Source organism: Sarcophilus harrisii, chromosome 1 (genome assembly GCF_902635505.1).
Source record: "Sarcophilus harrisii chromosome 1, mSarHar1.11, whole genome shotgun sequence".
In the NCBI taxonomy this organism is placed as follows: Eukaryota; Metazoa; Chordata; class Mammalia; order Dasyuromorphia; family Dasyuridae; genus Sarcophilus; species Sarcophilus harrisii.
Window position 1 is genome coordinate 293,855,811 of NC_045426.1, and position 17,449 is coordinate 293,873,259.

Sequence of the window (17,449 nt, forward strand, 5' to 3'; positions counted from 1 at the left end):
TACAACATAAACACAAAAGGTAAAGAATGTACCCCAAAGTGCAGGCATCTCATGGGACCTGGCCACATCCACTCAGCACTGGGAGTGACTCAGGAGTGGATACTACTGATCCCAGCAGTAGCCACTGCTGCTTCCTGGTATCTGTAGAGGAAGCTTAGAAAGCCTAGAGAATGAATGGGTATAACAGCAAATCGTAGACACAATTGATAATTTCATCCAAGAGAATGATAATAATAAGACAGCATACCAAAATTTGTGGGATGCAGCCAAAGCGGTAATAAGGGGGAATTTTATATCTCTAGAGGCTTGCTTGTATAAAACAGAAAAAGAGAAGATCAATGAATTGGGCTTGCAACTAAAAAAGCTAGAAAAAGAGCAAATTAAAACCCCCCCAGTCAAATACTAAACTTGAAATACTAAAAATAAAAGGAGAGGTTAATAAAATTGAAAGTTAAAAAAAACTATTGAATTAATAAATAAAACTAAAAGTTGGTTTTATGAAAAAACCAACAAAATAGATAAACCTTTGGTAAATTTGATTAGAAAAATGAAAGAGGAAAATCAAATTGTTAGTCTCAAAAATGAAAAGCGAGAACTTTTCACTAATGAAGAGGAAATTAGAGCAATAATTAGGAGTTACTTTACCCAACTTTATACCAATAAATTTGATAACCCTAAGTGAAATGGAGGAGCACCTATAAAAATATAGGTTGCCCAGATTATCAGAGAAGGAAGTAAATTGATTAAATAGTCCCATTTTAGAAAAAGAAATACAACAAGCTATTAATCAACTCCCCAAGAAAAATCCCCAGGATCAGATGGATTTACATGTGAATTCTACCAAACATTTAAAGAACAATTAACTCCAATACTATATAAACTATTTGAAAAAAATAGGGAAGGAAGGACTCCTATCAAATTCCTTTTGTGACACAGACATTAGGTACTGATACCTAAACCAGGTAGGTTGAAAACAGAGAAAGAAAATTATAGACCAATTTCCCTAATGAATATTGATGCAAAAAATCTTAAATAAAATATTAGCAAAGAGAATACAGAAAATAATCCCCAAGATAATACACCATGACCAAGTAGGATTTATCCCAGGAATACAGGGCTGGTTCAATATTAGGAAAACTATGAACATAATTGACTATATCAGTAATCAAATTAACAAAAACTGTATGATCATCTCAATAGATGCAGAAAAAGCATTTGATAAAATCCAACACCCATTCCTATTAAAAACACTAGAGAGTATAGGAATAAATGGACTCTTCCTTAAAATAGTAGCATCTATCTAAACATCAAGCATCATATGTAATGGGATAAACTGGAAACATTCCCAGTAAGATCAGGAGTGAAACAAGGTTGCCCACTATCACCATTACTATTCAATATTGTATTAGAAAGGCTAGCTTTGGGAATAGGAGAAGAAAAAGAGATTAAAGGAATTAGAGTAGGTAATGAGGAGACCAAATTATCACTCTTTGCAGATGATATAATGATATGCTTAGAGAACCCCAGAGAATCAACTAAAAAGCTATTAGAAATAATCTATAACTTTAGCGAAGTTGCAGGATACAAAATAAATCCACATAAATCATTAGCATTCTTACATATCAACAAACATATATATAACAACAAAATCCAACAGCAAGAGATACAAAGAGAAATTCCATTTAAAATAACTGTTGGTAGGACAAAATATTTGGGAATCTATCTGCCAAGGGAAAGTCAGGAACTATATGAGCAAAACTACAAAACACTTTCCACACAAATAAAGTCAGATCTAAAGAATTGTAAAAATAGCAAATGCTCTTAGGGAGATGACTCCCTAAACTAATCTATTTATTTAGTGTTATAGCAATCAAAGTCCCAAGAAACTATTTTACTGACCTAAAAAAAATAACAACAAAAATCATCTGGAAGACCAAAAAGTCAAGAATTTCCAGGGAACTAATGAAAAAAAAAATCAAATGAAGGTGGCCTAGCTGTATCAGATCTAAAACTATATTATAAAGCAGCGATCACCAAAACCATTTGTTATTGGCTAAGAAGTAGACTAGTTGATCAGTGGAATAAGTTAGGTTCACAGGGCAAAATAGTCACTAACTATAGCAAACTAGTGTTTGACAAACCCAAAGACCCTACCTTTTGGGATAAGAATTTACTATTTAACAAAAAGTGCTGGGAAAATTGGAAACTAGTATGGAAGAAACTAGGCATTGATTCGCACTTAACACTGTATACCAAAATAAGGTCAAAATGGGTTCATGATCTATACATAAAGAATGAGATTATAAATAAATTAGAAGAACATAGGATATTTTACCTCTCAGATCTATGGAGGAGGAAGGAATTTGTGACCAAAGAAAAATTAGAGATCAGTATTGATCACAAAATAGATAATTTTGATTATATTAAATTAAGTTTTTGTACAAACAAAAACAAATGCAGACAAGATTAGAAGGGAAGCAATAAATTGGGAAAACATTTTTATAGTCAAAGGTTCTGATAAAGGCCTCATTTCTAAAATATATAGAGAATTGACTAATTTATAAGAAATCAAGCCATTCTCCAATTGATAAATGTTCAAAGGATATGGAACAGACAATTTTCAGATGATGAAATTGAAAGTATTTCTACCCACATGAAAAGGTGTTCCAAATCATTATTGATCAGAGAAATGCAAATTAAGACAACTCTGAGATACCACTACACACCTGTCAGATTAGCTAGCATGACAGGGAAAGATAATGATGAATGTTGGAGGGAATGTAGGAAAACTGGGTCTCTGATACATTGCTGGTGGAATTGTGAATGGAACCAACCATTCTGGAGAGCAATTTGGAACTATGCTCAAAAAATTATCAAACTGTGCATACCCTTTGTTCCAGCAGTGTCACTACTGTGCTTATGTCCCAAAGAGTTCTTAAAGAAAGGAAAGGAACTCACATGTGCAAAAATGTTTGTGGTAGTCCTTTTTGTAGTGGCTAGAAACTGGAAACTGAATAGATGCCCATCAATCAGAGAATGACTCAATAAACTGTGGCATATGAATGTTATGGAATATTACTTTTCTGTAAGGAATGACCAACAGGATGATTTCAGAAAGGCCTGGAGAGACTTACATGAACTGAAGCTGAGTGAAATGAGCAGAACCAGGAGATCATTATACATGGCAACAAGAATTCTATAGGAAGATCAATTCTGATAGACGTGGCTCTCTTCAAAAATGAGATGATTCAAACCGGTTTTAATTGTTCAATAATAGAGTCATCTACATCCAGAGAGAGAACTATGGGAAATGAATGTGGACCACAGCATAGCCTTTTCACTTTTTCTGTTATTGTTTGCTTGCATTTTTGTTTTCTTTCTCAGGTTTTTTCCTTTCTTTCTAGATCAGATTTTTCTTGGGTAGCAAGATAACTGTATAAATATGTATACATATATTGTATTTAACATATACTTCAACATATTTAACATGTATTGGTCTACCTTCCATCTAGGGGAGGGAGTGAGGCAAGGAAGGTAAACGTTGGAACAGAAGGTTTTGCAAGGGTCAATGTTGATAAATTATCCATGCATATGTTTTGTAAATAAAAAGCTATAATAATAAAAATAAAAAATAATTTTAAAAAATCAGATATACAAGACATATAAAGTCTTGATGCAGATTTTTACTTCTAGGGGCCAAGATATTGGAATAAGTAGTGAATCAGTGTTACTTTCCCGTGTCCACCTCTGGGCAACATAAAAGAGCACTCTGAGACAGTTCCTGGGACTGCACAACCATCAAGTGAAACAATCTTTTATCCCAGGAAACTTGAAAGATTGGCAGGAGGAGTCTATCTCACTCAAGTAAAGTGAGAGAGAGCAGAGGAGCACAGTTTAGGACAGAAAGCTTCCCAGCAAATTGGCAACCTCAGCAAAGCAGTAGAAACTTCTGAACTCTGGTGTGATAGAGCAGGCAAACACCAATACCAGGACACACACACACACACACACACACACACACACACACACGTGCCTTAGCATAAACAGGGGAGTCAGTGGACTACAACTCTGGGAACCTTCATATACTTCAGTAATCCTGGGAAAAACAGGGAGCTTCCAAAGGCCAAAGTACCTTTTGCTTCAGTCTAGTCACGGGTAAATACAGAAATAGATCACTGGGCCTTAGCATACTCCAGACATCACCAAGTACTTCCAGCTCAGCACCAGGTAAGCTTCAAGATCCCCACAGCCTCCAGCAATTCCAGTCATTTTCAGCCTATACCTTCAGCAACACCAGCCACAAAGGTCCCCCACAGGCCTCAGGACAACATCAGTGTATCACCGGATAAACAGCCAGGACCTACAATCACTGGCACAAGAAGCCTGTATACTCTTGCCATCTTGGGAAGAGAACTTAAATTTAAAAGGGAAAAGACACCCCCCAAAATAAAAGAGCAAAAGAAAGCGAGAGGGAAGGAAGAAGGGAGGGAGGAAAGGAAGGAAGGAGAGATAGGGAGCGAGGGAGAAAGAGGAGGGAGAAAGAGGGGATCATAGAAAGTTATGGTGACAGGGAAGACCAAGACACAACTTCATAAGAGGATAACACATTCAGAACATCTGTGGGCAAAACCACAAAGAAAAAAAATCTAAAAGCCCAAAAAAGAACTCATGGAAGAGGTAAAATGGAGCTTAAAAATATGATAGAGGGAAAACTGGAAAAGAAATGATTGATGCTAGAAAATTGTGAAAAAGTGAACAGCATGGAAAAATGCTGAACAAGTAGAATGGGCCAAATGGAAAACGAAATTTAAAAATCTACTGAAGAAAACAATTCCTTAAAGAGGCCAAATGGAAAAGTACAAAAGCTAATTTGGAAAATAGCACATTAAAAGGTAGAATTGGGCAAGTAGAAGCTATTGACTCCATGAGACATCAAGAATAAATCAAATTCAAAAGAATGAAAAAAGAAAGAAAATGTAAAATAGTTCATAACAAAAACAATTGACCTGGACAATACTTCCAGGAGAGACAATAACAGAATCATTAGACTACCTGGAAGCCAAAAATCAAAAGAAAGATCTGGATAGTATCAAGAAATTATCAAGGAAAACTGCCCTGATGTCCTGAAATCAGAGAGAAAAAATAGGCTTTGAAGGAATCCACCAATCACCTCAATAAAGAAATAAAAATTCCAAGGACATTATAGCCAAATTTCAGAACTATCAGGTCAAGGAAAAAAATACAAGTAGCTAAAAAATAATTCAAATATCACAAATTCACAATCAGGATTACACCAGACTTGGCAGCTGTAACATTAAAAGATCAAAGATAATGGAACATGATATTCCAGAAGGCAAAGGATTTAGAATCAAGAATCACTCAGTAAAATTAAGTAAGATCTATCAAGGGAAAAGATGGGTATTCAAGGAACTAGAATTTCAAATTTTTATAAGACCATCAGAACTAAACCAAAACTTTGATTTCCAATAGCAAGACCTAAGAGAAACATGAACATAATACATAGAATAATAGTACAGCTAGATGGAATATAGACAGAACTTATGGGTATAGGATGAATTTGAAGGAATAACATGAAAAGATTAAGGAATGAGAAAAGGGAGTACATTGAGTGTAAAAGGAAGTGAGAGGTGGAATGATGTAAATTAATTCACATGAAGTGGTCCAAAAAGCCCATTGCAGTAGAAGGCAAGATAGAAGGGTGGAAATGAGCATCACTTAAACTTTGCTCTCATCAAAGAAGAAATAAAACAGTCAATTGAAATTAATCTTAACCTACAGAGAAGCAGGAAGGGAGGAGATTAAAGTTTTGCGGGGACTTAACAGAAAGCAAATCAGGGAAATATCTGTCTACCACCTAGTAGACATAACATTGGTGAGAAGGGAAAGGGTTAAAGAAAGAACAAGAGGAAGAATAGGATAGAGGGAAATACAAAGTTAGTAATCATTATTGTGAATGTGCAAATTAGAATATCAAGGAATAGTCAAGAATAGTCTACCTGTTATATTTGTGAGAAGGGAAAGAATTCATGACCAAATAAGAGAAAGCAAGAAAGAGCATTAAAAAATGCAAAATAGACAATTTTTTATTAAATTAAAAAGCTTTTGTACAAACAAAACTGATGTCATTAAGAGATATATGAAGAAGGAAAGCAAATGTCTTTAATAAAAGTATCATTTCTCAAAAATATAGAGACCTGAATCAAATTTCTAAGAATTGATAAATGGTCAAAGGATGTGAACTGTCAGTTTTCAGATGAAATCAAAGCTATCTTTACTCATGTGCTCTTAATCACTATTGATTAGAGAAATACAAATCAAAGTAACTTGGTGATACCATTTCACCCATATCAGATTGGGTAATATGACAACAAAGGAAAGTGAAAAATGTTGGAGAGGATGTGGGAAAATTGAGACATTAATGTACTGTTAGTGGAGTTGTGAACTGATCCAACCATTCTGGAAAACAATTTAGAATTATGCCCAAAGAGCAACCAAATTGTGCATACCCTTTGATCCAGCAATACCACTTTTAGATCTGTTTCCCCAAAAGATCATAAAAAGAGGAAAATGATCTCCATGTGCAAAAAATATAGGAGCCCTTTTCTTGGTGTCAAAATATTGAAAACAAAGGGTACTCATTAATTGGGGAATGGCCGAACAAGTTGTGGTAGATGAATATAATGGAATACTATTGTTGCAGTAATAAGAAATGAGGAATCATTTTTGGTTTCAAGCAGGTTTCAGAAAAACCTAAAAAGACTTGTATGATCTGATGCAAAGTGAAATTGGAAGAAACAGAAAGACATTGTATATAGTATCAACAACATTGTATGATGATCCACTTGAATGATTTAGCTCTTCTCAACAATATAATGATCCAAAACAAGTACAATGCTGTCCACATCCAGATAGAGAACTTTTGGACTTTGAATGCAAACCAAAGCATATTTTTTTTCTTTTATCTGTTTCTTCTTTCCCAACTATAACTAATATGAAAATATGTTTTACATGATAACATATGTTATTTTTCAAATTTTTCAAATTGCCATCTTTGGAGGAGGGGAGGGGAGAGAAGGAGGGAGAAAATTTTGGAACTCAAAATCTTGTAAAAATGAATGCCAAAAATTTTCTTGACATCTAATTGGGGGTGGTGGGGGTGGTTAATGAAATACTATTTCATTAGGAATAAACAAAGGTCCTGGGGTTTCATTGATATAGGGAATTTCTAGGCACAAAATTTTCCTTAACAAATGCAATGTATGTTGGTGGAACTGTGAATACATCCAGCCATTCTGGAGAGCAATTTGGAACTATGCTCAAAAAGTTATCAAACTGTGCCTACCCTTTGATCCAGCAGTGTTTCTACTGGGCTTATATCCCAAAGAGATACTGAAGAAGGGAAAGGGACCTGTATATGCCAAAATGTTTGTGGCAGCCCTGTTGTAGTGGCTAGAAGCTGGAAAATGAATGGATGCCCATCAATTGGAGAATGGTTGAATAAATTGTGGTATATGAATGTTATGGAATATTATTGTTTGTAAGAAATGACCAGCAGGATGAATACAGAGAGGCTTGGAGAGACTTACATGAACTCATGCTAAGTGAAATGAGCAGAACCAGGAGATCGTTATATACCTCAACAATGATACTGTATGAGGATGTATTCTGATGGAAGTGGATTTCTTCAACAAAGAGACCTAACTTAGTTTCAATTGATCAAGGATGGACAGAAGCAGCTACACCCAAAGAAAGAACACTAGGAAATGAATGTAAACTGCTTGCATTTTTGTTCTTCTTCCTGGGTTATTTATACCTTCTAAATCCAATTCTCCCTGAGCACAAGAGAACTATTCAGTTCTGCACACATATATTGTATCCAAGATCTACTGTAACCTATTTAACATGTATAGGACTGCTTGCCATCTGGGGGAGGGGGTGGAGGGAAGGAGGGGAAAAATCGGAAGAGAAATGAGTGCAAGGGATAATGTAAAAAATTACCCTGGCATGGGTTCTGTCAATAAAAAGTTATTTAAACAAAACAAAACAAATGCAATGTAGTACCTTCTCTGAAATGTATAATCATAAAGAGTTGCCAAGAAGAGTTACATGAGATACCCAATTTAAAAATAACATTATTAGAACACAGAAGAAAAGAAAAAAAGTTCAGAGAGAGAAATAGCCAGTTTTGTTATCTTGTTAAATTTAATATACACTTTTTAAAAATGATTACTGAAATTCACTTTCACATGTAATCCTCTTTTTATCCTTTATATGTGGAAATGTTTACATTTCTTGGTGATTGCCAAATATATCATAAAAAAAGTAATGTTTTCCTTCTATTATGAAGGAAAGATCCTATGTCTACCATTTCTAGGGCAGTAGGATGTGTCCCAACAAAGTAGTTAAAAGGGACTCCTTTGCCCTGGTGCTTGGGCAAAAAGAAGAGATTCTCCTCAGCATGAAAGGTAGCCAAATGGAAGGAATATTTGTTTGTTAATTCAGGCATACTCAAGCTAATGACACCCCCCTCTGTATGAAAAAACATAGAGAACAAAATGGGGGAAAGGAAGAAAATTTACTATTAGAAATAATATTCCCCCTCCCCTCTCCCCCCTCTTTTATATGCTATGGAAGCAGGCCACTAATTTCTCTGCTGCCTTCTTTTTTCTTCTAAAGGTGAAGAGTATGGCTCAGTATGTGCATAACATGGATAAACGGGATAATTTTCGGAGAACTCGTTTTTCAGATCGATTCAAAGATGATGTCACAACTATCGTTAATGTGGTCACCTCCGAGATTGCAGCCCTCCTAGTGAAGCCTCAAAAGGTCATATGAAACAGAAGTCAAACTGTAAATTTTCTTACTGATAATTGGTCCAGGATCAAATGCCTAGACAGCTGTATTGCCTTGGTTATCTCTCATGGCAAGTAGTTGTATTTCCATTTTGCCGGTGAGAAAACTGACAAAAGAAGTGAATGATTTACCCAGGAACACACAAATTATTATTTATTGTCATTATTATTATTATTGTTAACAAAAATAGTAATCCAAGACATTTATATAATACAGGTTTTCAAAATGCTTTCTATACATTATCTTTGAGATGTATCATAAACCCTTTTAGATGTGTTTTTGTTTCCATCTTCCATATTAGGAAATTAAGTGTCCCACTGGTTAAAGGACCTGGTTAGGATCACACAATTAACTAGTATCTGAGATTCTTTTCAGTTCAAATTCAGTTCTTTCTGTCTCCAAGTAAATGATTTATCCAAGGTCTTCAAGCAAATTAGTACTAATAATAGATGATATTTATATAACATTTTAGGCTTTCAAAATGCTTTAATTGAATTATCTCACTTGAGTCTCACAATGACTCTCATATAGCTAATAAGCCTTTGATGCTGGATCCAAACCCAGTTCTTCCTGATTCCAAGTTCAGCTTGCTCCTAGCTAAACTAGGACATCCCTAGGAGAAAGAAGCTAGCTTAGATTTAAAATGTATCAAATTAGTAAAGCATAACATTCTTTATTAATTCAAAATGAGTGCCTACTCTGAGCATATCCTTATATTAAGTCATATATAAAAAGAAATAAGACCTTCTAAATGCCTAGAACTAGAGTTGGAAATTATTAGCTTTGAATTTCCTGCCTACTTCCTCTGCTACTCCACAAAAGATAAATGGCTTATACTGAGAAAACAAAAAATGAGGCAAGTATACAATACATCATAGAATCATAGATTTAGATCTGGAAGGAACATCTTGGAGTGACTATAGAGATTCTTGTTCATCCTTTGTTCTTAAAGATAACCAATGAAATCACAAGAGTGATGTCTTAATTTGCAAGTGAATGAATTTAAGTGAGACAAAACTGTTAAAAGTTATCTCTCTCACTCTGTCCTCCAGAAACATAATCTACTCTGGAGTAGAACTGGAGTAGATTTAAAAGATACTAAGTCTAAGGTTCTAGCCTTGTCTCTGATGTACACTTATTGTGATTTTTGGAAAATTACATAACTTCTTATTTCCCCAGATAATTCCCTGAAATCATGAGTTGTACAACAGTTTCTATTCTACTTTGGTAGTGGTAGTTTCCTTATCCAGACTTGCTTATACCAAAGGTACTATAGAAAACACACACAAAAAAATCATCTTCTAAAATAATATTGACAGCAGGGACTGATATTTTTTGCCTTTCTTTATATCCTTAATATTTAGTACAATGCCTGCACAGGGTATCTAGATAGAGTAATGGATAGAGTACTAGACCTGGAGTAAGAAAAATCCAAGTCAAAATTCATCTCCAGACACTTACTATCTATGCAACCCTCGTTAAATCACTTAACCTTTTTTGACTCATTTTCCTCATCTATAGAATGAACTAGAAAAGGAAATGGCAAACTACTTCAATGGTACCTTTGCCAAGACAACCTCAAATAGGATCATGAAAAATGTTCTCTGGGTTATTTCACTATGAAGTCAATACTTATACTTAAGCCATAAACAAAGAATATGATTTGAATGGTATGAATTTGAAAATAATTCATGACACATTTTGCTACACTGGAGGAATGGCATTTTCCTTAATCTTTCTTCTGAGAAGACTCATAGTTTTGACAATTTGACTATAATTTCACTCTGGTTTTCACAACACTTCAAGTGTAGTTGTTCTAGTCATTCAGAAACATTAAACACTTTGCTAAAAGGCACTCAAAGATCCTTCAGCAGGACTAAGACCAGAACAGAATTTTCCTTATTCCCAGCAAGCAGTCTATTCATTTTAATGCCACTTACATCAAAATGATTGTCATTTCTTTCTTTTAAAGGAAAATGATCAAGCAGAAAAAATCAACATCAGCCTGGCTTTTTTCCTCTATGACCTTTTTTCCCTAATGGATAGGGGCTTTGTGTTTAATCTAATCAAACACTACTGTAATCAGGTAAGCCTGACTTTGAATGAGAACCATGTACAATAAACTACCAGGGCCCAGGAAATGGTTACAATACACAAAATAATGTATTAATTAATTCTGGGGGAGGGGGAAGATTTCTGACTGTGTCCTGGGCAGCTGTAAATGAGGCAATAGTCCCCAGATGCTTAGGATTTGATTGATTTTCATTAGTAAAAGAGAACAGACCTAAAGTGAAGCAAGGTCTGGGTTTTGAATATTTAAATCATTATTATTGTTTCTTATGCTATATAGATACTTCTTTGACCCAAGGAGCTCAGAAATCTTTAGTACATATAGCAACACAGTGATTGCCAACAAGTCAACAAGTAAAAACTCAGTCATTTTAATTAGTTAGTTTTCAGTTGACCGTATGACAAAAATTTCATGAAAATAGCCTTTGGACAGATTAAAAAAAATTTTAAAAGGCACAAGATAGTATTCACAAAGAATTGTCACAAATCTTACAGAGGAATTCTTGTTAGGCATATATACAGGTACAAAGAATTTCCTGTCCCCTACAACCTCCAGAATTCTACCAAAGGGATTCTGGAATGTGTAGGCAGATGTCAGAGAGAAATTACCCTTTCTCTCTTTTTCCCTTTTTTGACATTTGAAATCACAAATTATAGCTTTCATTTCAAATTCAAGTTATATCCTTAATTGAGAAAAATGTTTTGGTTGAATGCAAAAAAGATAATAGGATGCTACTTTATGCCCAAAGGTGGTTTCTTGTACCGGTATATATGTTGGGGGAGTGGAGGCAGGAAGGTTATGTAACCATTTTGACATAATAAAAATTGACATCTATATAGCAATTTAAAATTTGTGAATTGCTTTGTATAACATTGCCTCATCTGATCAGTATAGTTCTAGGATGACAGTTCTTCTCTTCCTCAGAAAACATTGCAGGTATTTTTTACAAATCATTTAATCTTTGTCCTCTTAAATTTCATCATCTTTGACATGAATGTTGCACTAGATGATCCCTGAAGTAGACTTATCAGTCATTCAACCTCTTACATGATCAACTCTTTCATTTTGCAAAGAATAAAACTGAGATCTAGGGAAATAAAGGACTTATTTCCCTAAGGTCATTCAGGTATTAAGTATTAGACTTAAAGGTTGGAGTCAGGTCCAGTGCTTTTTTTTTTTGGTACCATACTTCTAGGTTTACTATTCTGTGCTTGTATGTTTGAGTCTGCCACTGTTGCTCAAAAACGTTGCCCACTTTACTATGAACACACAAATTTAATCTGACCGACCCTCAGTTTCCCCTTCTGTAAATGAGGCTGGATTCATGATAAGGTCCTCTCAAGCTCTAGTTAAGCAATGTTTGGAAAAAAGTGCATTTTGTTTTTAAAACATGGATAAAAAATTTAATGAATAAAGAAAAACTTGGGAGGACTTTTGAGATAACCTCTTGAAAACCATCAACACTTTGTAAATAGATTACTATATAAATGTAGAACAGAGCTCAGTAATCACCATTAATATAGTAATCTTGTCATAGAACACAAGTATATACAAGGATGTACAAGAAACAGTGGGAGACTAGAGCAGGTGGTTTACTTTGGAACTTTGTGAGCTTCTGTTGTTTTTATAGCATGTTTGGTTTTTTTAGTGGTCTGAAGGATGAATTTCCTCCAAAAGTCCTCCCAATTTTTTCATTTCTTTTTTAAATGAACCCCTCTCTCCACATATACACACGCACTCCTTTTACTCTCTTATTTCTGTGCAAACTATTGGGTATTTTTCATGGCATATTTTTCTAAAGCCTTTGGTTTTTTTCTTTCAGTAAGCTTGTTTTTGAATTTATCAATAGAGCTTTTAATTAGAACCTAAAAAAAGAATCATTTCAGCATTAAAGTAATCAAGTCATATTATCCAGTATTTTGGTGTGACCCACTGTAGGATTGGCTTCCTTTCATTTAGTTTCTCAGACACAATGGAGTTTTTGTAAAAAATAAAATTATTATTATTATTATTATTTTATGTTACAGTGAAAAAATGAATATTGAATATTGAATATTTTCCAGACAGGTTCACCATGCCCTTATAGTTTACTCAGGGGACTGTGAGGATGTGAGATTTTCATTTTGGAGTTCAGTTAAGCTGAAATCATTAAAGAAACACTTTAATGGATAGAAATATACTGGGCAGGTCTGTCCTACACAGTGTTGTACAACACCTTTGATGTTTATGAAAATTGGTTGCTTTGATTTGGGGAGAAAGAATATTTATCATGATGTTCAAACTAAAATCCATTCCTCTATTAACAAAACAATTCTGTCTTCTCTTCACTTTTCCTCTCAGCTGTCAGCCAAACTCAATAATCTCCCAACTCTTATTTCCATGAGGCTGGAGTTTCTCAGAATCCTCTGCAGCCATGAACATTACCTCAACCTGAACCTCTTCTTCATGGCTCCTGATACAGCTCCAGCATCTCCCAACCCCTCTATCTCTTCCCAGGTAACCAACCCATAGAAAAGAATTATTTCTGTTCTTTATTCTTCATTTTCCTATGTTTAATTTATTGCATTGTGAACTCTGAAATGTTCATATGATAGATTCACAACTTTCATGTCTCACAGATCCCTAGTAGCTTAGGAAACAGTCTCCTTTAATGAAGTTATAGAAACTGATTTTAAGTGCCAGACTCATCACTTGACCTATCTAACCTAACTTTTAGTCTTCCTGATTTCATTTATTTTTCCCCAACAGCTCAGCTTATCCAAATTCCTTGAAAGTTTACCGTGGACAGGGAGTGCTAGAGAAAATAAGTTATGGGGTTACAGAATGGGAAAAAAGAGACAAAAGGATAAAGATAGATAAAGAAAGGAACACCAATTAAACATTTTAAAATGTACTGAAGAAGGATGACATTCAGAAGAAGATATAAATGGAACACTTTTGTTCTTATCTTGTTAAAATTATGCAATTATAAACACTTAAAAATAAATGAAGTAACAAGTTCAGGATTTTGTTTACAATCTTCTTGTTGTTGTTCTTTGTATAGTGAAATGTTTATAATTCTTTATGAATTAAAGAAAGGAATTTTTAAAATATGATATCAATATGAAGGAGGATATTTAAACATAAGTCTTTAAGTCTTCTAACTAGACTGAAACCTTTCAATCACACTGTTTGCTCTAACATAGCAAAAACTTTTACAGTGTCTTAGGTTTGCAAATCATTTCACAAACATTATCTCCTTTGAATCCTCAAAATAATACTATGTGATAGATATTATTAGGAGCTCTATTATACAAAAAAAAAAAATTGATACTGGGAAGGTTAAGGGATTTGAACAGGGTAACACAGTTATTGAGTGTCAAAGACTTGATCTGAATCCATATCTTTTTGGCTCCAAGTCCAAATTGTTTATCCACTCTTTCTCTTAACTTAACAAGCCTTATCTTGGACTTCATTCAAGGAAATTTAATTAGAAGAGTACCAAAAGGTTTGCTTTTGAAATGATGCAGTCCAATATCTTTGACATGTTATTATATCCCTATCAAAGCTATTTACACATTATCAGAAAAAGTACTGGATGAATGCAAACACTTAGAGTAAGGACTTAAGTAAAGAGGTCATATTTGAAGGATTGGTCTGTTTGTTTGTTGAGTAAAGTTCCTTGGAAAGGAACAAAAGATATATAGCCCAAGACAGAAGCAAGAATTTACCCATGGCGGGGCAGAGCCAAGATGACGGAGAGGACACATGCTTCATTCTGAGCTCCCTTTTACCCTCACTTACTGATTAACAAATTCAGCCTCTGAAATAGTGCTTGACTGGTAGAATCCACAAATATTGGGAGTACAACAAACTCAGCTGAAGATAATCTGGAAGATCTCCAGAAAAGGTCTGTCTTGATCAGATGTGAGGAAGCCAGCACATGCAGGGAGGTAGAACATAGAGGCTAGCACATGCTGAGCAGACCAGGGGCAGGTTGCAGTCTCCACAGATGGAGAATTTGCAGGGAGGACTCTACCACAGGTTGACTGCTCTGCTAAGCAGTAGATCAGCAGAAAAGTTACACAAACACCAAAGGTAGAGTGTACCCCAAAACTCCAGAGTTTCACAGGACCTGGCCACACCCACCCAGCACTGGGAATGACTCAGCACAACCACAGCAGAGCTATAGCCACAATCCATAGCACGGACTCTGCCTAGGGCAGTCATACTTCCACACAGGAAAGGGGGGGTTATGTCTGCCCAGGGCAGTCACACTTCTGCACAACAGGGCTCTGCCCAGGACAATGGCACTTCTGCAGGTCGGCGCTCTTCCCAGGACAGTCCCACTTCTGCAGCTCGGCCGCTCTTTGCAGCCCGTTTGCAGGACAGCTACTGTCCATCTGTCCCTGTTCTGTAGAGAAAGTTGAGAACCTCCTTGCCCTGAAGATAGGCCCCAAGGGCTTTTTAAAGATGAGTAAAAAAGCAAAGCAAGCTATAACTATAGATAGTTTCTATACAGAAAGAGAGCAGATTTCCAACCCTGAGGAGACTAATAGCAGACAGTCTCCAGACAAAATCCCAAAGGGAGATATAACCTGATGCCCATCACACAATGCCCTCCTAGAAGAAATTATAAAAGATCTTAAAAGAGAGCTAGAAGAAAAATGGGGAAAAGACAAAGAATCTCTGCAAAAGAGTATGGAAAAGGCATATAACTCATTAAAAGAAAGATTTGATAAAGTGGAAAAAGAAAACGACTTTCTGAAATGTGAATTGGAAAAGGTAAAAAACTCCCAGGGAAACAGAATTTGTGAATTGGAAAAGATAAAGAACTTCCAGAAAAGTAGTATTTGTGATTTGGAAAAAGAAAATAACTTATTTTTTTAAAATAGTAAAATGGAAAAAAATTCCATAGAACAAAACAACTTATTTAAAAACTCAATTGGACATATACAAAAAGAAGTAAAAAAGGTAATGAAGAAAATGACTCATTAAAAATCAGAACTGAACAAATAGAAATGAATGATTCATTGAGACATCAAGAATCAGTCAACCAAAACCAAAAAAATTTTAAAAATAGAAAAAATGTTAAATATCTACTTGGAAAAACAACAGACCTTGAAAATAGATATAGGAGAGATAATCTGAGGATTATTGAACTCCCTGAAAACCATGATGAAAAAAAGAGCCTAGCCACTATTTTACAGGAAATCATCAAACAGAACTGGCCAGATGTAATAGAATCAGAAGGTAAAATAGGCCTTGAAAGAATTCATCAAACACTTTATGAAAGAGAGCCCAAAATAAAAACTCCAAGGAACATTGTGGCTAAATTTCAGAACTATCAGACTAAGGAAAAAATATTACAAGCAGCCAGAAAAAAAACCCAATTCAAATACAAGGAGCCACAATAAGGATCACTCAGGATCCAGTAGCTTCTACATTAAAGGATCAAAGGGCCTGGAATCTGATCTTTCAAAAGGCAAAAGAACTTGGAATGCAACCAAGAATAAACTACCCAGCTAAGCTAAGCATTTTCTTCCAGGGAAGATGGACATTCAATGAAACAGGTGAATTCCATTTATTCCTAATGAAAAAACCAGAGCTAAACAAAAAATTTGACCTCCAAATATAGGACTCAAGAGAAGTATAAAAGATAAAAAAGGACTCTTGAGAACTGTATTTCTGTTGTGGGCATACATAAAGAGCGTATGTATAATTTTATTTTACTGATATAATATTTTTTAAAAAGGGAAGCTGAAGTAGAAAGGGAATTATATCAGAAAAAGGGAAAAGGGGAGATAAAAAGAGGGAAATTACATCCCATGAAGAGGCAAAGGAAACCTATCATATTTGAGGGAATGAAAGGAGGGGGAGGAACATTGTGTAACTCTTACTCTCATCAGATTTGGCTCAAAGAGAAAATATTAGACATATATTTTGTTTACAGAGAAACTTCTTTCACATCATTAAAAAGTGGGAGAGGAAAAAGGAAAAGGAAGTAGTAGGCTAAATAGAAGGGAATACAGAAAAAATAAGGGAAAGGTATAAGAAAGGGGGAGGGACTCAAAAGGGGTGAGAGGGATTCTAAAGAGGAAGATCTGCATGAGGCAAGTGGTGCCCATAAGTTTAATACAGGGGAGCGGGGTAAGGTGGGAAAGAAAAAGAAAAGTATAATCTGGGGATAATAAGATGGTAGGAAATACAGAATTAGTAGTTTTAACTGTAAATATAAATGGGATGAACTCTCCCATAAAGCGAAGGTGGTTAACAGACTGGATCAAAAGCCATAATCCTACAATATGTTGTTAAAGAAAATACATTTAAAACAGGGTAATACATATAATGTAAAGGTAAAAGGCTGGAGCAGAATCTATTATGCTTCAGGTGAAGTCAAAAAAGCAGGAGTAGCCATCCTTATCAAAGATCAAGCAAAAGCAAATTGATCTAATTAAAAGAGATAAGCAAGGAAACTATATTTTGCTAAAGAGTAGCATAGACAATGAAGCAATATCAATATTA

At 34.9% G+C, this 17,449-nt stretch overlaps 1 protein-coding gene across 7 annotated transcripts in view; it reads left to right on the forward strand.

Moving 5' to 3' along the window:
- Window positions 1-17,449, forward strand: part of DOCK8 (dedicator of cytokinesis 8) — a 307,293-nt gene that overhangs the window by 217,965 nt on the left and 71,879 nt on the right. For all 7 annotated transcript variants that reach the window (XM_031943861.1, XM_031943857.1, XM_031943889.1 and 4 more), the window contains 3 exons: window positions 8,698-8,847; window positions 10,847-10,960; window positions 13,286-13,441. In XM_031943861.1, the coding sequence (XP_031799721.1) occupies window positions 8,698-8,847; window positions 10,847-10,960; window positions 13,286-13,441 (420 nt within the window). The remainder of the gene's footprint in view (window positions 1-8,697; window positions 8,848-10,846; window positions 10,961-13,285; window positions 13,442-17,449) is intronic.